Here is a 21,725-nt window from a genome sequence, read left to right as displayed (position 1 = left end):
ACCTCTCCTTGGTGAACATGTGACCCAAGTATGAAGTTCCATTGACAAGTGGTGAGGAGATAGAGCCGACAAACCTTTTCTTTGATGTAGGTCAAAGGTCAATATTTTCAGCATATTGGTTAAGGGTTTCTGAGAAGTAAAAAAATCAAATTATTCTTTTAAGTGACCTCAAAAAAGCTGGAATATCAAAAAACTTAAAATGTATTAATGCATTTTACTGAAAAAATCTAAATACAAGCAATATGTCCACCATTTACCAGTATTGTATAATGCAATAGACTGCTGTAAACTCCCTTCTTTATGTTGCCAGGCTTATAAGATGGTGTATGTATCATAGCTGGAGAAGGAGGCAGACCTTATCTTGTGTGTGTGCCCCATTACTGAACTTTGTGATGTTGGTCTTACACTGCGGCCTGTGATAACACGGTGAGCCTGCCAACTCCTAATTCACAGAGACCTGGGGAGAGTTAGTCAGTCTGCTCAGACAATTGACATCTGTTGTAGTAAATGCTGATCTATCACAATTCTGTACCAATACTAATTTCACATTCAAAAACAGTATATCAGCTTAAATGTGAAATTTACAGACTTTTTCTTTGGGTATTATTATAAAATGTACCATACTCACTACTGTGAGCACCCATCCATTTTTTCCCTTTTTCTGGGTATTTAACAAGAGGCCCATGTGCCTTAACAGTCATTTGAGTTCTGATATATATTTCAGTCAATCTAATTAAAATTAGACTTGTAATTTCCATTCCTCTACGATACTCTACGATACACTGCAATACAATTTTGGTCTTGAAAAGATCTTTGCTAATTTGACCCTTTTTTGGCCCTGCTGATCAACCCCTGTTGGTCAGACAAGGCCAATATGTGCATACCATCAAATTGCCATCACATACTTTTAAACTGAAGAATGAAATCACGCCCAACAATTGCATAGGTGGTGAACTAATTTGCTGAGCTCAAAGGTCATGCTGAAATGGCCTAGTGCAGGGAATTGTTAATTTTGTATTGCAGTGTATCATAGAGGAGTGAAAATTACAAATGGACAAAATGTGATTAGAAAGTCACTTGGGACTTAAACTGTCTCAAGTGGCCTAACAATACCCTAACTGGATTTAATTCTTATTCAAATGTAGATTATTTACAGGAAATGATAGCCATCATAAACTAACATCTGTAACTGAACTAAATGATGACAAACTAACACCTTTCCCCCATACACCAACAAGAACTGTCTCCAATTTCTACCTACAAACATAAGTAAGAACAAAAGTGTATGTTGTCATCAGCCATCATTATTCTGGTTGGTGGTCAAGCTTGACTACAGGATGACCTCACCAGTTAAGAATGTGCTGACCCCACCTTATTATCTGATGTTAGGGATCATTCCAAGGTCATCTGTATGTGGCAGTTGACCAGACAGATATTATTGAAAAACACTTAACGAACTGCCAACTAATGCTTTTCATGTGTAAATAACTCAGCAGTCCATTAATAACAAAAAATACACAACTACAAAACACACTGAAGAAACACCAGTACATCGACAGGATCTTAATGTGACTACACCAGTACATCGACAGAATCTTAATGTGACCACACTGGGACCCCTACAGAATCTTAATGTGACTACACTGGGACCTCTACAGAATCTTAATTTGACTACACTGGGGCCTTTACAGAATCTTACTGTGACTACACTGGGACCTCTACAGAACCTTAATGTGACTACACTGGGACCTCTACAGAATCTTAATGTGACTACACTGGGACCTCTACAGAATCTTAATGTGACCACACCAGTACATCCACACAATCTTAATGTGACTACACCAGTACATCGACAAAATCTTAATGTGACCACACCAGTACATCCACAGAATCTTAATGTGACTACACCAGTACATCGACAGAATCTTAATGTGACCACACCAGTACATCCACAGAATCTTAATGTAACCACACCAGTACATCGACAGAATCTTAATGTGACCACACCAGTACATCCACAGAATCTTAATGTGACTACACCAGTACATCCACAGAATCTTAATGTGACCACACCAGTACATCCACAGAATCTTAATGTAACCACACCAGTACATCGACAGAATCTTAATGTGACCACACCAGTACATCCACAGAATCTTAATGTGACCACACCAGTACATCCACAGAATCTTAATGTGACTACACCAGTACATCGACAGAATCTTAATGTGACTACACCAGTACATCGACAGAATCTTAATGTGACTACACTGGGACCCCTACAGGATCTTATTGTGACTACACTGAAGATCGACAGAATCTTAATGTGACTACACCAGTACATCGACAGAATCTTAATGTGACTACACCAGTACATCGACAGAATCTTAATGTGACCACACTGGGACCTCTACAGAATCTTAATGTGACCACACCAGTACATCGACAGAATCTTAATGTGACTACACTAGGACCCCTACAGAATCTTAATGTGACTACACCAGTACATCCACAGAATCTTAATGTGACCACACCAGTACATCCACAGAATCTTAATGTGACTACACTGGGACCCCTACAGGATCTTAATGTGACTACACTGGACATCGACAGAATCTTAATGTGACTACACCAGTACATCGACAGAATCTTAATGTGACTACACCAGTACATCGACAAAATCTTAATGTGACTACACCAGTACATCCACAGAATCTTAATGTGACCACGCCAGTACATCGACAGAATCTTAATGTGACCACACTGGGACCTTGACAGAATCTTAATGTGACCACACCAGTACATCGACAGAATCTTAATGTGACTACACCAGTACATCCACAGAATCTTAATGTGACCACACTGGGACCTTGACACAATCTTAATGTGACCACACCAGTACATCCACAGAATCTTAATGTGACTACACTGGGACCTTGACAGAATCTTAATGTGACCACACCAGTACATCCACAGAATCTTAATGTGACCACGCCAGTACATCGACAAAATCTTAATGTGACCACACCAGTACATCGACAGAATCTTAATGTGACCACACCAGTACATCCACAGAATCTTAATGTGACCACGCCAGTACATCCACAGAATCTTAATGTGACCACACCAGTACATCCACAGAATCTTAATGTGACCACACCAGTACATCCACAGAATCTTAATGTGACCACACCAGTACATCCACAGAATCTTAATGTGACCACACCAGTACATCCACAGAATCTTAATGTGACCACACCAGTACATCCACAGAATCTTAATGTGACCACACCAGTACATCCACAGAATCTTAATGTGACCACACCAGTACATCAACAGAATCTTAATGTGACCACACTGGGACCCCTACAGGATCTTAATGTGACCACACCAGTACATCGACAAAATCGTAATGTGACCACACCAGTACATCGACAGAATCTTAATGTGACCACACCAGTACATCGACAAAATCTTAATGTGACCACACCAGTACATCGACAGAATCTTAATGTGACTACACCAGTACATCGACAGAATCTTAATGTGACTACACCAGTACATCGACAGAATCTTAATGTGACCACACCAGTACATCGACAGAATCTTAATGTGACTACACCAGTACATCAACAGAATCTTAATGTGACTACACCAGTACATCCACAGAATCTTAATGTGACTACACCAGTACATCCACAGAATCTTAATGTGACTACACTGGGACCTCTACAGAATCTTAATGTGACCACAATGGGACCTCGACAGAATCTTAATGTGACTACACCAGTACATCGACAGAATCTTAATGTGACCACACCAGTACATCGACAGAATCTTAATGTGACCACACCAGTACATCGACAGAATCTTAATGTGACCACACTGGGACCTCAACAGAATCTTAATATGACTACACCAGTACATCGACAGAATCTTAATGTGACCACACTGGGACCTTGACAGAATCTTAATGTGACCACACCAGTACATCGACAGAATCTTAATGTGACCACACCAGTACATCGACAGAATCTTAATGTGACCACACCAGTACATCGACAGAATCTTAATGTGACCATACCAGTACATCGACAAAAATCTTAATGTGACCACACCAGTACATCGACAAAAATCTTAATGTGACCACACCAGTACATCGACAGAATCTTAATGTGACCACACCAGTACATCCACAGAATCTTAATGTGACCACACCAGTACATCCACAGAATCTTAATGTGACCACACTGGGACCCCTACAGGATCTTAATGTGACTACACTGGACATTGACAGAATCTTAATGTGACCACACCAGTACATCCACAGAATCTTAATGTGACCACACCAGTACATCCACAGAATCTTAATGTGACCACACTGGGACCCCTACAGGATCTTAATGAGACTACACTGGACATCGACAGAATCTTAATGTGACCACACTGGGACCCCTACAGGATCTTAATGTGACTACACTGGACATCGACAGAATCTTAATGTGACTACACTGGACATCGACAGGATCTTAATGTGACCACACCAGTACATCGACAGAATCTTAATGTGACCACAATGGGACCCCTACAGGATCTTAATGTGACCACACCAGTACATCCACAGAATATTAATGTGACTACACCAGTACATCGACAGAATCTTAATGTGACTACACTGGGACCCCTACAGGATCTTAATGTGACTACACTGGACATCGAAAGAATCTTAATGTGACTACACTTGACATCGACAGGATCTTAATGTGACCACACCAGTACATCGACAGAATCTTAATGTGACTACACTGGGACCCCTACAGAATTTTAATGTGACTACACTGGGACCTCTACAGAACCTTAATGTGACTACACTGGGACCTCTACAGAATCTTAATGTGACTACACTGGGACCTCCACAGAACCTTGATGTGACCACACTGGGACCTCCACAGAATGTTAATGTGACTACACTGGGACCCATACAGAAATCTTAGTGTGACTACACTGGGACCTCCACAGAATCTTAATGTGACTACACTGGGACCCCTACAGAATCTTAATGTGACTACACTGGGACCTCCACAGAATGTTAATGTGACTACACTGGGACCCATACAGAATCTTAATGTGACTACACTGGGACCTCTACAGAATCTTAATGTGACCACACTGGGACCTCCACAGAATCTTAATGTGACTACACTGGGACCCCTACAGAATCTTAATGTGACTATACTGGACCTCTACAGAAATCTTAGTGTGACTACACTGGGACCTCTACAGAATGTTAATGTGACCACACTGGGACCTCTACAGAACCTTAATGTGACTACACTGGGACCTCCACAGAACCTTTATGTGACTACACTGGGACCTCTACATAATCTTAATGTGACTACACTGGGACCTCCACAGAATCTTGATGTGACCACACTGGGACCTCCACAGAATGTTAATGTGACTACACTGGGACCCATACAGAAATCTTAGTGTGACTACACTGGGACCTCCACAGAATCTTAATGTGACTACACTGGGACCCCTACAGAATCTTAATGTGACTACACTGGGACCTCCACAGAATGTTAATGTGACTACACTGGGCCCCTTCAGAATCTTAATGTGACTACATTGGGACCTCTACAGAATCTTAATGTGACCACACTGGGACCTCCACAGAATCTTAATGTGACTACACTGGGACCCCTACAGAATCTTAATGTGACTATACTGGACCTCTACAGAAATCTTAGTGTGACTACACTGGGACCTCTACAGAACCTTAATGTGACTACACTGGGACCTCCACAGAATCTTAATGTGACTACACTGGGACCTCTACAGAACCTTAATGTGACTACACTGGGACCCCTACAGAATCTTAATGTGACTACACTGGGACCTCTACAGAATCTTAATGTGACTACACTGGGACCTCTACAGAATCTTAATGTGACTACACTGGGACCCCTTCAGTAGAATCTTTATGTGACCACACTGGGACCTCCACAGAACCTTAATGTCACTACACTGGGACCTCCACAGAATCTTAATGTGACTACTCTGGGACCTCTACAGAATCTTAATGTGACTACACTGGACCTCTACAGAAACTTAATGTGACTACACTGGGACCTCTACAGAATCTTAAGGTGACTACACTGGGACCCCTACAGAATCTTAATGTGACTACACTGGGACCCCTACAGAATCTTAATGTGACTACAATGGACCTCGACAGAATCTTAATGTGACTACACTGGGACCTCCACAGAATCTTAATGTGACCACACTGGGACCTCCACAGAATCTTAATGTGACTACAATGGACCTCCACAGAATCTTAATGTGACCACACTGGGACCCCTACAGAATCTTAATGTGACTACACTGGACCTCTACAGAAATCTTAGTGTGACTACACTGGGACCTCCACAGAATGTTAATGTGACTACACTGGGACCCCTACAGAATCTTAATGTGACTACACTGGACCTCTACAGAAATCTTAGTGTGACTACACTGGGACCTCCACAGAATGTTAATGTGACTACACTGGGACCTCTACAGAACCTTAATGTGACTACACTGGGACCCCTACAGAATCTTAATGTGACTACTCTGGGACCTCCACAGAATCTTAATGTGACTACACTGGGACCTCTACAGTAGAATCTTAATGTGACTATAATGAACCCCTACAGAATCTTAATGTGACTACACTGGACCTCTACAGAAATCTTAGTGTGACTACACTGGGACCTCCACAGAATGTTAATGTGACTACACTGGGACCTCTACAGAACCTTAATGTGACTACACTGGGACCTCTACAGAATCTTAATGTGACCACACTGGGACCTCCACAGAATCTTAATGTGACTACACTGGGACCTCCACAGAATCTTAATGTGACTACACTGGGACCTCTACAGAATCTTAATGTGACCACACTGGGACCTTGACAGAAACTTAATGTGACTACACTGGGACCTCCACAGAATCTTAATGTGACTACACTGGGACCCCTACAGAATGTTAATGTGACTACACTGGGACCTCTACAGAATCTTAATGTGACTACACTGGACCTCTACAGAAATCTTAGTGTGACTACACTGGGACCTCCACAGAATGTTAATGTGACTACACTGGGACCTCTACAGAACCTTAATGTGACTACACTGGGACCTCGACAGAATCTTAATGTGACTACACTGGGACCTCTACAGAACCTTAATGTGACTACACTGGGACCTCGACAGAATCTTAATGTGACTACACTGGGACCTCTACAGAACCTTAATGTGACCACACTGGGACCTCTACAGAACCTTAATGTGACTACACTGGGACCTCTACAGAACCTTAATGTGACCACACTGGGACCTCTACAGAATCTTAATGTGACTACACTGGGACCTCCACAGAATCTTAATGTGACTACAATGGACCTTGACAGAAACTTAATGTGACTACAATGGACCTCCACAGAATCTTAATGTGACTACACTGGGACCCCTACAGTAGAACCTTAATGTGACTACACTGGGACCCCTACAGAATCTTAGTGTACTGTCTTTTACACTAACTTTTAAGGGTGTACACGTAGGACAATTCTTCGGAGTTCGAGGTACATAAAGGTTAATATTAGAGCTGTTTAATCACCTACTTTAGTAATTTTTCATTGATAAGAAATATGCCTGTTATCTAGTGCAAAAATATACAATTTGGTGATAAAAAAAATCAATTTTGGGAAAAATTTGGTACTAGAATTTCAAAAGCTTGTGTGAATCCTGCTCTAAAATAAATAATTATATTTCTGTTCAAAGACAAAATTATATATAGGTTTTGAAAACAATGCTAATAATTTTCACCATATCATTTTTTCTTCATTCAATATTTCAACAGTTGAGAGGTATGTTTATTTCAAGGGAAAGAGAGGGTGATCAGAAAGTTAACACAGAAGTAAATCTTCATCTAGATAGGGTTTAATCTGGACTTTTTTCCGTCTTGCATTTTATTTCTAAGTCAGAATCAGGGACAGGGGTGTACAATTCCACTAGCTCGACGCCCAGGGCTAGTAGTTTTAAGGTCAGGGCTAGCTGCTCTATGGCACTGACTAGCCCGTGGGCTAGTGAAAATTTCTTCGTCATAAATCTGCATGGAAAGTCAAATTGTTTCTGTACCAAAATTTTCGTTAATAAATCTACATTAAAAGTCAGTTTGTTTCTGTATACGGTTCTGACAGTTGTAAACATGGTAACTGGTCAAGTTAATAAGATTTTTCAACCACAGGTGGTTGACATCGGTTCAACACATTTCTCAAAGGTAAATAATATCTTCATCTAGGTCTATAAAATGCTTAGGTATGCCCATTGATAGCATTCAAGCGCACGAGTGATCCAGATGCAAACACGAGTGACCCAGATGCAAACAGGTCTGCCGACATGTCAGCATAGTTGCAGACATAATTAAGATAGGAATTTAATTATGAAGTGACAGTTAGTGATCATATCATATTTATTATTAGGATATATGGATCTTATTATCAGTTGAGTTAATCTTCCTGTTGAAATTGAAATTAGATCGTTGGTGCTGCTATATGTACAGGTCTGTTTTGATAGATGTTATATTCACAAAGCAGGCGTGATCACACCAAATTTGTTAAACTGTTGGTTTTCTAAATAAAGTAGGGGAATCTTGTAGATATAAATATATTTGACAGATTGACAAATGTTCACAACATTTTCATCTGAAAAACCCGACTTAACATTGTTATAAATTAAAATTTGAACTTAACTTGAATTGCAATGATAATAATTTCCTATGACTATGATTGAAAGTTAAAATGATATTGATTTCATTGATATTGGCACCTTTAGTTCCAATCCAATACAATTTGCTAGCTATAAGTTTTTCCCTCAGGAAATGAGATGGAGAACAAAAATATCTAGAAAGTAGTGGATCAGAGTGAATATTAAACTTCAAGTTCACTATGACATTAAACCAGAACTATTTTAGAGTAGTGATTGAGTTCGTAATGTGTTGGTTTATTTAAACTAGCAGCTTTAAATTTTTGAAATTAATTATTCCCTCTCATATAATTTAGATTGAAGTATATTTTAGTTTAACTATTCAAAATACAATATTGACATGTCGTTGTATAGGTACATGTAACCGTCAGAAAGTTTTAACTCTTATCTACAACCAGTAAAATAAAATCCATATTTTTATACTCATTATTATTTTGAAGTGTGTAAACTTATTTTACTGTATAGTTAATTTCTTTCGCAATAGTTATGACTATTTTCACACACAGACCATATAACATTCTGAACAATATTAAAATTGTTGAATTCTTTGTTAAATGGCATGATTCTGATCAATTATGTTGAGTAAAAGGTACATTTCGGAATGGAATACATGTATTGAAAAATTTCAAAAGTGCAGGGCTAGTAGAATTTTCATCGGGATCTAGTGGAAAAAAATAAGCTACTAGCCCTTATAGGTAAGGAAAGTGGATAACAGGCACATTCCTCTGATAAGTGGGTTTGTACTGACAGTACACCCATAATACACAACAAAAAGGAAACCGATACTTGTGTATCTGTCACCGACAGGAAAATCATGCTGATCTGTGGACATTTCAGATATATTTCAAATATAGATGAATCATACAAACTATCTGTAGAATTTCTACCACCCAGTCCTCCAGCAAAAATCAATAATCTTACCTGACATTGTGACTTGTGGATGTTGACACAGAGGTTTCTGTACTTAATCTACAATGAAGGAAGCACATGTACAGTTGTTAAACAAGGAAACTGTTATAAATCACAGTTAAGTGCATATAAAAAATATCAATAAATAGAGGATATTGAATGGTTTCCCGTTTAATAAAACATGTATAAGTGAAATATATGTTATATTTAACAGGAAACCATTCAATTTTCTTTTTATTGCATTTCATAAACTTAAAAACAAAATTAAAAACATAGAAAAATTAATAGTGTCAAAAAGTGTGGGAATCAGTAATGACTCTTTGTGATGTTACTCCATGTCAACTTGACAGAGCCATTTTGAAAGGACTGATCAGTGCAATTTAAGCGTTTTCTGCTGTTATCGGAGAATCTATGCATGAATAGCTAATGTCAAGCGAGTATTTTGTCAATAACCAGTCAGAATATTTCATAAATACAGCAAAATAACCAATTTATCTATCTTCGCTTCGATTGGAAAAATCGGCAAGTTTCAATGAGGTGAATACAAAGGTTTGCTCGGATTGGTCAAAATCGGAAAACTTACATTTTCACTGCAAAACTTATAGTTTCACTGCAGCAATGAGCAGTGAAAAATATAAGTTTTATTAGTTTGATAAATTTCTATATTTCACTGGCAAAAACTTATTAAACACTGTAACTGTGTCCTGTAGCAATCAATAAATGTCTTCAAAAAGAGGCTAAACAGGCCTGTATTGTTCACCTACAACTTTCTGTAACTAATTAACTACCATCTACTCGTCCAGTACCTACCTCAAGTACATCCTTGTATGTGCATACAGACTACAGTGAGGTCACTAGTTTGACTTCGAGCTACTGATGGTATAAGGGTCACACACACAAACACACACATATATATATATATATATAGTCCCCGCAAATAGGCAACCTGATTAAGCGGAATGCACTGTATATACATCACAATATTAACCCTTGCCACCCATCCTCCTACTCGATTACAACAACCTTTCTGTCACCCATCATACCACCCATCCTCTCACCCAAACACAACCCTTCTGGCACAACTTTCCTTCTATCCCAATACAACCTCCCTTCTGTTATTTATTCTCCAACCCCATCAAAACCATTCTCTTCTACTCCATCACAACAACCCTTCCTTTACCCACCCAAACACAGTCACAACAACCTTTTGTAACCCATCCCCCCCCCCCCCCCCCCCCTTCATAACAACAAGACCTCTGTCCTGTCACACCTGTCCTCCCACCAAAACAAAACAACCTTTTTGTCACCCATCCTTCCACCCCATCACAAGACATCTGTTCTGTCACACCGGTCCTCCCACCCAAACAACAACCCTTCTGTTACCCATCCTCCCTCCCCATTATAACAACCCTTCTGTCACTCGTCCTCCCTCCCCATTATAACAACCCTTCTGTCACCCATCCTCCGACCTCATTATAACAACCCTTCTGTCACCCGTCCTCTCTCCCCATTATAAATACCCTTCTGTCACCCATCCTCCCTCTCCATTAAAACAACCATTCTGTCACCCATACCCAGACCCCATTATAACAACCCTTCTGTCATCCATCCTCCCTCCCCATTATAACAACCATTTTGTCACCCATCCTCCCTCCCCATTATAACAACCCTTCTGTCACCCATCCTCCCTCCCCATTATAACAACCATTTTGTCACCCATCTTCACTCCCCATTATAACAACCCTTCTGTCACCCATCCTCCCTCCCCATTATAACAACCATTTTGTCACCCATCTTCACTCCCCATTATAACAACCCTTCTGTTACCCATCCTCCCACCCCATTATAACAACCATTGTCACCCATCCTCCCTCCCCATTATAACAACCCTTCTGTCACCCATCCTCCCACCCCATTATAACAACCCTTCTGTCACCCATCCTCCCACCCCATTATAACCCCCCTTCTGTCACCCGTCCTCCCACCCCATTATAACAACCCTTCTGTCACCCATCCTCCCACCCCATTATAACAACCCTTCTGTCACCCGTCCTCCCACCCCATTATAACAACCCTTCTGTCACCCATCCTCCCTCCCCATTATAACCATTCTGTCACCCATCCTCCCACCCCATTATAACAACCCTTCTGTCACCCATCCTCCCACCCCATTATAACAACCCTTCTGTCACCCATACCCAGACCCCATTATAACAACCCTTCTGTCACCCATCCTCCCTCCCCATTATAACAACCCTTCTGTCACCCATCCTCCCACCCCATTATAACAACCCTTCTGTCACCCATCCTCCCACCCCATTATAACAACCCTTCTGTCACCCATCCTCCCGCCCCATTATAACAACCCTTCTGTCACCCATCCTCCCACCCCATTATAACAACCCTTCTGTCACCCGTCCTCCCTCCCCATTATAACAACCCTTCTGTCACCCATCCTCCCTCCCCATTATAACAACCCTTCTGTCACCATACTCCCACCCCATTATAACAACCCTTCTGTCACCCATCCTCCCACCCCATTATAACAACCCTTCTGTCACCCATCCTCCCTTCCCATTATAACAACCCTTCTGTCACTCATACTCCGACCTCATTATAACAACCCTTCTGTCACCCATCCTCCCTCCCCATTATAACAACCTTCTGTCACCCATCCTCCCTCCCCATTATAACAACCCTTCTGTCACCCATCCTCCCACCCCATTATAACAACCCTTCTGTCACCCATCCTCCCACCCCATTATAACAACCCTTCTGTCACCCATCCTCCCTCCCCATTATAACAACCCTTCTGTCACTCATACTCCGACCTCATTATAACAACCCTTCTGTCACCCGTCCTCCCTCCCCATTATAACAACCTTCTGTCACCCATCCTCCCTCCCCATTATAACAACCCTTCTGTCACCCATCCTCCCACCCCATTATAACAACCCTTCTGTCACCCATCCTCCCACCCCATTATAACAACCCTTCTGTCACTCATACTCCGACCTCATTATAACAACCCTTCTGTCACCCATCCTCCCTCCCCATTATAACAACCTTCTGTCACCCATCCTCCCTCCCCATTATAACAACCCTTCTGTCACCCATCCTCCCACCCCATTATAACAACCCTTCTGTCACCCATCCTCCCACCCCATTATAACAACCCTTCTGTCACCCATCCTCCCACCCCATTATAACAACCCTTCTGTCACCCATCCTCCCTCCCCATTATAACAACCCTTCTGTCACTCATACTCCGACCTCATTATAACAACCCTTCTGTCACCCGTCCTCCCTCCCCATTATAACAACCTTCTGTCACCCATCCTCCCTCCCCATTATAACAACCTTCTGTCACCCATCCTCCCACCCCATTATAACAACCCTTCTGTCACCATACTCCCTCCCCATTATAACAACCCTTCTGTCACCCATCCTCCGACCTCATTATAACAACCCTTCTGTCACCCATCCTCCGACCTCATTATAACAACCATTCTGTCACCCATCCTCCGACCTCATTATAACAACCCTTCTGTTACCCATCCTCCGACCTCATTATAACAACCCTTCTGTTACCCATCCTCCCACCTCATTATAACAACCCTTCTGTCACCCATCCTCCGACCTCATTATAACAACCCTTCTGTCACCCATCCTCCCTCCCCATTATAACAACCCTTCTGTCACCCATCCTCCCACCTCATTATAACAACCCTTCTGTTACCCATCCTCCCACCTCATTATAACAACCCTTCTGTCACCCATCCTCCGACCTCATTATAACAACCCTTCTGTCACCCATCCTCCCTCCCCATTATAACAACCCTTCTGTCACCCATCCTCCTGCCCACAAATTTTCTGTCACAACTGTTCTCCTTGGTCTACCATTGTCACAACAGAATTCTAAATAATCTGACTATGGAACCATTTTAATCACAACAGTCTGGATTCTTATAATTTCCCTCTCTATATAGGCACTAGCAAGTCACTGTTTACATATGCCCCAGTTGACAGGTATCATATCCCTTTGACAGTTCCTTACCAGTATAAAATCTACAGGTCTTTCTCTCCTGGACATAACTTTGGGTTACTACCCAATATCTACTAAACACCTTTATACTCAGTAATTTTTAGTTAATCCATTCACCTACATGTAACTGAAGAGCCAAATGACAGTGAAAAAATGTCTGAAATACACATATTTAGGAATTAAATTGCAGTGTACCTTCATAATTTATTCTTGTTGAAATAAAATCCACCAAAACACATCCAAGAATAACTTAATTTATGCACAGATTTCAAAATCTTGGGTATTAATTCACCTATCCATACAAAACAACGTTACACCTTTTTCCTATCCAAAAACTGAGATAATATTTGTATTAAAGATTTCACTTTTAATCCAACAGTTTGTGACGGCAGCTTAGTTCTATATAGAAATTTCATTGATATACAACTTAGGCAGACATCTTGCAAAAATAGTGCCGCATAACCTCTCTGTGACCACTATATATGCAACAACTTACAAGTTTATTTTCTTAAATATTTCATTGGAGATTCTAGTAAAGTTGTTTTCCAGTGGAGATTTCTAACCCTTTGTAATCATTTTATAAATATCCACAAGTAAAGAAACAAACACTTTATCTACAAGATCAATTACAAGTATATTAGTCTGAGCAGTGAGACTGTCGAGGCAATGAAACATGAGGAGGCTGGGTGTTTTCTGATACGTATTGTAAACTGTTTCTTTGTTTATAACGACAATGTAACAAAATAAATACTAATTAAGAAATGCCTCTAAATGAATCTTGGAAGTGAGCACAATGAATCCCACTATGCAATCTATAAATAGATATATATCTACACTGACCACTCCCACGGAGTACCACAACTGGATATAGCAGCAGAATACAGGTCATGTAGCGACTGACCAGTGTCCGTCGCTCATTGCCCGTCTACACCTATGTCTGCATATTAACACACATGCATGCATAACAACAGAGAGTGCAGTGACAACCTTACCTGTCCGCTGGCCTGTCTGGAATGATATCTCCGTGCTGTATCACTAAAGTAGCGGAGGTGAAAGGTCGCCGTGACGTGTGGCTGCTGAATGGGCGAGTTCATTGTTAATGGATTTAGGGGTGTTTAGAAAATACACAAAAAACATTACACAAAAAAGTCTTTATATTATTATTTAGAATAATTAAAAACAGGCATAACTGATATAGTCTATCATAAAAAATCTTAGCTGTTTTTACACATTTTCACGACATCAAAAAGCTTGTAAATAATGACGAAGACTTAACTGTTAAAGTTTTAATTTCTACTTAGCAGTCCTGTTGGTCCGGATTGAAGCGCGTGTGGGGACTAGGGGAAGAAACCGGAGTAGCCAGGGAAAACTACAGTAGCTGATTTGTGCCATTTTCGTCTTTTCGCCCCGAAAAGACGAAACATCATACGCGAAAAGACGAAATAAACGCACGCAAATTAGCGACTTTATTTCTCGTCTTTTCGGGCTCATTATTTTTGTCTTTTCGACGTATTGCCCCGAAAAGACGAAAATTAACTAACCTTAATTTTCGTCTTTTCGACATTTCGGGCACCTTTTCACGCCTGATCGTGGACTCAAACCCGGAACGTCTAGGTAAAAGGCAAGTGTTCATAAAAATATCAATAGGCCTAAATATTAGCATACAGACATACCTCAGACTAATGACCTAAAAGAGGTATGGCGCATATTGGCATGTGTCGACCTAACGATGACCGTCCAAAAAATAAACCAAACAAAAAACAAAAATTAAAAAAATGTAAAATGAGTTTTTGAATACAACATATATAACAAATAATTATTTTTACTTGCAAAAAATGTGTTTGTTAATTACAATGGATATTTCATTAGATGAACCTAGAGTTGCATCACCATGCTATTTCAGGTTTCGAGCACAGTGACTTGAGAATTTGTTACAGTCTACATGTATTTGGACCTTCCCTGGTGTGTATCACAGTGACTTGAGAATTTGTTACAGTCTACATGTATTTGGACCTTCCCTGGTGTGTATATCACATTTTGAGACGTTTTGGGGGCTAGATTAGAATTCGGTAAAAATACACACTAGAGAAGGTCCAAATACATGTAGACTGTAACAAATGCTCAAGTCCCTGTGATAGAGCCCACTGAAAGACCAACAGGAGATATGATGAATATTGAACAGCTGAAAGTATGATGTCTACAAATGTGAACTGAGTCGAGAAAGATCAATCACTTTGTCTAAAACAATACTGTCGAACTTTCTTTGCGACGAACAATGGTGATCTAATTTGGTACCGTGGGAATCACTGGGGCCATGCGATATTTTACCAATAAATGATTTAACATATTTTTATTGCTATAAATCAAAGCAAAAAGGATTCGGCACAAGGTATAACAACATTATAAAAGCCCTTTCCAAAAGCAAAGGTTCAACATTTGGCAAAAAGAGAGTGTGAAAGTCATCAATTAAATATTTTTGTAATATTGCAGTTCTCCGAACATTCAAAAGCTAAGGAAGTACAGGAGAAAATAATCTTATCCATAATTAAATCCATTGCTGCTTTTCATAAACATGGGCACATTTCTGAAAATAATTATGTATGTCTAAGGGCAGATATTCATCTCCAGAAAGAATTGGCTCTAAGTTGATAGCTACATCTAGATTTTGAAGACTAGGAAGAAATAAACGCCTTTGCATACCATAATGTGGACAAACAAAGAAAAACTGAAAGGTATTTTCACAAGGGTTACCACAAGTGCATTCTGCATTTTCTACCAGGTTTACTCGACATAAATCATATTTGAGAGAACTATTTTGGTACCTTAACTTCGTATCAATCATATTTTTTCTATCGCCGAAGCCATAATAACTAGGAGCTTTTGATGCATTTAAATCTGGAGTAATAGAGTTTTCGAATATGCTCAATGAAGGTGAAGATCTAGTAGTATGATCTAGTTCATTCCATAAACGAAGAGTTGAAGGTAAAAAGGAAACATTTGTACTAGAAAGCTATAATATTGCTGTACGAGTGTGGCCTAGCTCAGGATAAGCGGATTTATCTAACTTTTTTTTATGTTTCAGCATTCTATAACTCAAACAAAAATGCCCCCTTCCCTCAAGACGACACTGCTATTTAAAACAATTTCTTTGTATGACACCTTCATAAGTATATAAGTGAGAAAATCTCCGAGAGTTGGGGTAAAAAGTCCTATAATGCTTTCGAATGTTCATACATGATTTTTAACTTTTATTACCGGATTTTTACATATCTGTTATTTGTCAAATATAAAACTATACACAGGGTTTAGTATAACCAGTCTTTCTACAAGAGTTCAACCCCATACTCTACGTTTCTGTCGAAGTTCATATGGAGTTAAAAATGAACATCGGATTTTAATAACATTGTTATCACACAATGGATGTATACCAGGCATTGTTTGGTTATCGATAACGATACACCTTAATATGGAACCAGACAGTACGCAGTTTTTATTGGTATTAGGATCATTTTTACGTTTGCGTCGCCGACGGAAAATCGAATACTCATGATTTAAAGCGACTATAACTGTAAAAAAAATCACTGTTGCAAAATATCTCCAGGCTTAATTTTCAATTCTTCATAAAACTAAGACTTGAACTTAATAACGAAAATAAAAAGTGCCCGAGACCGTGTTTTGTTAATATATAAATATTCGATAGGAAGCAGAACGCTGTGCAGATTCGTCACTTACACTCACTTGACTTCAGTCGGCTTTCTCCAAGTAGCATTATTTTAATTCATCAAATAAAACGAACCCCGTTTATACTCTAAAGAAACAACTGGAGTGAAACCCTTCTACCACGTCTATATTCATAAGAGTAGGATAAAGTAAATCCTTTTTATAATCGTGGGAATCATAAGACCTGTCTGAAGTGAACCCCATCTATAATCGTAAAACCTGTCTAAAGTGAACCCCGTCTATAATCGTAAGACCTGTCTAAAGTGAACCCCGTCTATAATCGTAAGACCTGTCTAAAGTGAACCACGTCTATAATCGTAAAACCTGTCTAAAGTGAACCCCGTCTATAATCGTAAGACCTGTCTAAAGTGAACCCTGTCTATAATCGTAAGACCTGTCTAAAGTGAACCCCGTCTATAATCGTAAGACCTGTCTAAAGTGAACCCCGTCTATAATCGTGAAACCTGTCTAAAGTGAACCACGTCTATAATCGTAAAACCTGTCTAAAGTGAACCATCAATACACTAAGTTGTAGGTACAAGACACTTAGTTATAGGAACAAGACATTAAGTTGTAGACAAAAGACACTACGTTGCAGGTACAAGACACCAAATTGTAGGTACAAGACACCAAGTTTTTGGCACAAGTCACTAAGTTGTAGGTACAAGACACTAAGTTGTAGGTACAAGACACTAAGTTGTAGGTACAAGACACTTAGTTATAGGTACAAGACACAAAGTTGTAGGAAAAAAGACACTAAGTTGTAGGTACAAGAAACTAAGATGTAGGTACTAGACACCAAGTTATAGGTACAAGACACTAAGTTGTTGGAAAAAGACACTAAGTTGTAGGAACAAGACACTAAGTTGTAGACAAAAGACACCACGTTGCAGGTACAAGACACAAAGTTGTGGACACAAGACACCAAGTTATAGGTACAAGACACTAAGTTGTAGGTACAAGACACTAAGTTGTAGGTACAAGGCACTAAGTTGTAGGTACAAGACACTAAGTTGTAGGTTAAAGACACTAAGTTGTAGGTACAAGATACTAAGTTGTAGGTACAAGACACTAAGTTGTAGGTACAAGACACTTAGTTGTAGGAACAAGAAACTAAGTTATAGGTACAAGACACTAAGTTGTAGGTACAAGAAACTAGGTTGTAGGTACAAGAAACTAAGATGTAGGTACTAGACACGAAGTTATAGGTACAATACACTAAGTTGTAGATACAAGACACTAAGTTGTAGGTACAAGACACTAAGTTGTAGGTACAAGACACGACGTTGTAGGTACAAGACACGAAATTGTAGGTAAAGTCACAAAGTTGTAGGTAAAGTCACTAAGTTGTAGGTACAAGTCACTAAGTTGTAGGTACAAGACACTAAGTTGTTGGTAACGTCACTAAGTTGTAGGTATAAGTCACTAAGTTGTAGGTACAAGACACCACGTTGTAGGTACAAGACACTGAGTTGTAGGTACAAGACACTAAGTTGTTGGTACAAGACACTAAGTTGTAGGTACAAGACACCAAGTTGTAGGTACAAGACACCAAGTTGTAGGTACAAGTCACTAAGTTGTAGGTACAAGACACCAAGTTGTAGGTACAAGACACTAAGTTGTAGGAACAAGAAACTAAGTTGTAGGTACAAGAAACTAAGATGTAGGTACATGACACGAAGTTGTAGGTACAAGACACTAAGTTGTAGGTACAAGAAACTAAGATGTAGGTACTAGACACTAAGTTGTAGGTACAAGTCACTAAGTTGTAGGTACAAGGCACTAAGTTGTAGGTACAAGAAACTAAGTTATAGGTACAAGACACCAAGTTATAGGTAAAAGACATTAAGTTGTAGGTACAAGACACTAAGTTGTAGGTACAAGACACTTAGTTGTAGGAACAAGAAACTAATTTATAGGTACAAGACACGAAGTTGTAGGTACAAGACACTAAGTTGTAGGTACAAGACACTAAGTTGTTGGTAAAGTCACCAAGTTGTAGGTACAAGACACTAAGTTGTAGGTACAAGACACCAAGTTGTAGGTACAAGACACCAAGTTGTAGGTACAAGACACTAAGTTGTTGGTACAAGTCACTAAGTTGTAGGTACAAGACACTAAGTTGTAGGTACAAGACACTAAGTTGTAGGTACAAGAAACTAAGTTATAGGTACAAGACACGAAATTGTAGGTAAAGTCACAAAGTTGTAGGTAAAGTCACTAAGTTGTAGGTACAAGTCACTAAGTTGTAGGTACAAGACACTAAGTTGTTGGTAAAGTCACTAAGTTGTAGGTACAAGTCACTAAGTTGTAGGTACAAGACACCAAGTTGTAGGTACAAGACACCAAGTTGTAGGTACAAGACACTAAGTTGTTGGTACAAGACACTAAGTTGTTGGTACAAGACACTAAGTTGTAGGTACAAGACACTAAGTTGTAGGTACAAGACACCAAGTTGTAGGTACAAGAAACTAAGTTGTAGGTACAAGACACTAAGTTGTAGGTACAAGACACTAAGTTGTAGGTACAAGAAACTTAGATGTAGGTACTAGACACCAAGTTATAGGTACAAGACACTAAGTTGTAGGTACAAGACACTAAGTTGTAGGTACAAGACACTAAGTTGTAGGTACAAGACACTAAGTTGTAGGTACAAGAAACTTAGATGTAGGTACTAGACACCAAGTTATAGGTACAAGACACTAAGTTGTAGGTACAAGACACCAAGTTGTAGGTACAAGACACTAAGTTGTAGGTACAAGACACCAAGTTGTAGGTACAAGACACCAAGTTGTAGGTACAAGACACTAAGTTGTAGGTACAAGACACTAAGTTGTAGGTACAAGACACTAAGTTGTAGGTACAAGACACCAAGTTGTAGGTACAAGACACCAAGTTGTAGGTACAAGACACTAAGTTGTAGGTAAAGTCACTAAGTTGTAGGTACACGTCACTAAGTTGTAGGTACACGTCACTAAGTTGTAGGTACAAGATACCAAGTCGTAGGTAGAAGTTGATTGAAATTACATAGTAGCTATATAATACACTACCGAATGAACGTGTGTGCTACAAGGCAAATCATTTTAAAAAAGCGATTGACAATACAGAGTTATGCCCCTTGGTCAGGATATTTTCAATACAGTCAAACGGACACAAACGAATATCATATTAAGCTTCACATGTCGATGTGATTCATTTACTTTCTAATAAGGAGGCAAATGTTTTGATCACGATACTTTTAAGTACGATACATTCCTTGAAAGTCATTAAAGGGTGACAGCGTTATGTTAATAGACAGAAAATACGTATATAGACGATAAGGCCACAAGACTATGTAATGTGAGTGTGGACACAAGACAGACATTGACGACAAGGCTACGTAATAATGAGTGTGGTCTGGGCCCTCCAGTTGGCCTCGGTGCGTCATTTAATATCTCGCAGACTACGTCTAAGATGTCGGCGACTGGCCTTCCATCGATCTCAGTAATAGAGTCGATGGCGTCGTTTCCACATACCTCTTTGAGGGCTGCTAGTGTGTCTTCAAACAATCGCCTCCTCCCGCCGGGACCTCTACGTCTTTCGGTGTCATCGTCGTCTTCCCCGCTGTCCCCGTCGTCTAATGCAGTACAGATTTCCTCTACAACTACACGCGCTGGTCCCTGTCCATTGCTCGATTTCTCAACAGCCTTGCACGCCTTCTTAAGCATACCTAATGCACGTTTTACTTGCTGTTTCAGGTCCATCGTCGGCTTTGGTCTGCGTCTTTTCTCCATTCCACTATTAGGTCCTCCAGTAGGCTTTGGTCCTCCAGTTGGTTTTGGTCCTCCAGTTGGTTTGAGGCCATCACCCTCAATAATACCACAGACTATGTCCAATATATCATCATATGATATGACCCACATCTTATTCCGCTTTGTCTGGATGAAATAGTTGAGTCTACATGTATTCCCTAGTGTGTATAACACATTTTGAGACGTTTTGGGGGGCTAGATTGAAATTGGGTAAAAATGACACCCCCGGTGTTCATATATACGAACTTTTCGAATTTCAAAATGTGCTCAGTACACACTACGGAAGTTCCAAATACATGAAGACTGTAACTAATTCTCAAGTCCCCGTGAATAAGGCTACGCTCGCGAAATGAGTGTGGACACAAGACAGACACTGACGACAAGACTACGTAAAATGAGTGTGGACACAAGACAGACACTGACGACAAGACTACGTAATATGAG

General features: G+C 39.9%; 1 protein-coding gene across 1 annotated transcript in view; it reads right to left on the bottom strand.

Annotated features, from left to right (window-relative positions):
• LOC117331445 (gelsolin-like protein 2) overlaps positions 1-14,844 on the bottom strand; it is a 55,626-nt gene extending 40,782 nt beyond the window's left edge. Inside the window, exons 1-2 of the mRNA XM_033890159.1 lie at positions 14,763-14,844; positions 9,738-9,785 (exon numbers count right to left, since the gene is read on the bottom strand). Coding sequence (XP_033746050.1) covers positions 9,738-9,744 — 7 coding nt within the window. The 5' untranslated portion in view covers positions 9,745-9,785; positions 14,763-14,844. The remainder of the gene's footprint in view (positions 1-9,737; positions 9,786-14,762) is intronic.
• Between the last annotated feature and the right edge of the window lie 6,881 nt (positions 14,845-21,725).

Source organism: Pecten maximus, chromosome 7 (assembly GCF_902652985.1).
Source record: "Pecten maximus chromosome 7, xPecMax1.1, whole genome shotgun sequence".
In the NCBI taxonomy this organism is placed as follows: Eukaryota; Metazoa; Mollusca; class Bivalvia; order Pectinida; family Pectinidae; genus Pecten; species Pecten maximus.
Note: the sequence above shows the minus strand (reverse complement) of the source record. Positions and strands in the feature narration are given on the sequence as shown.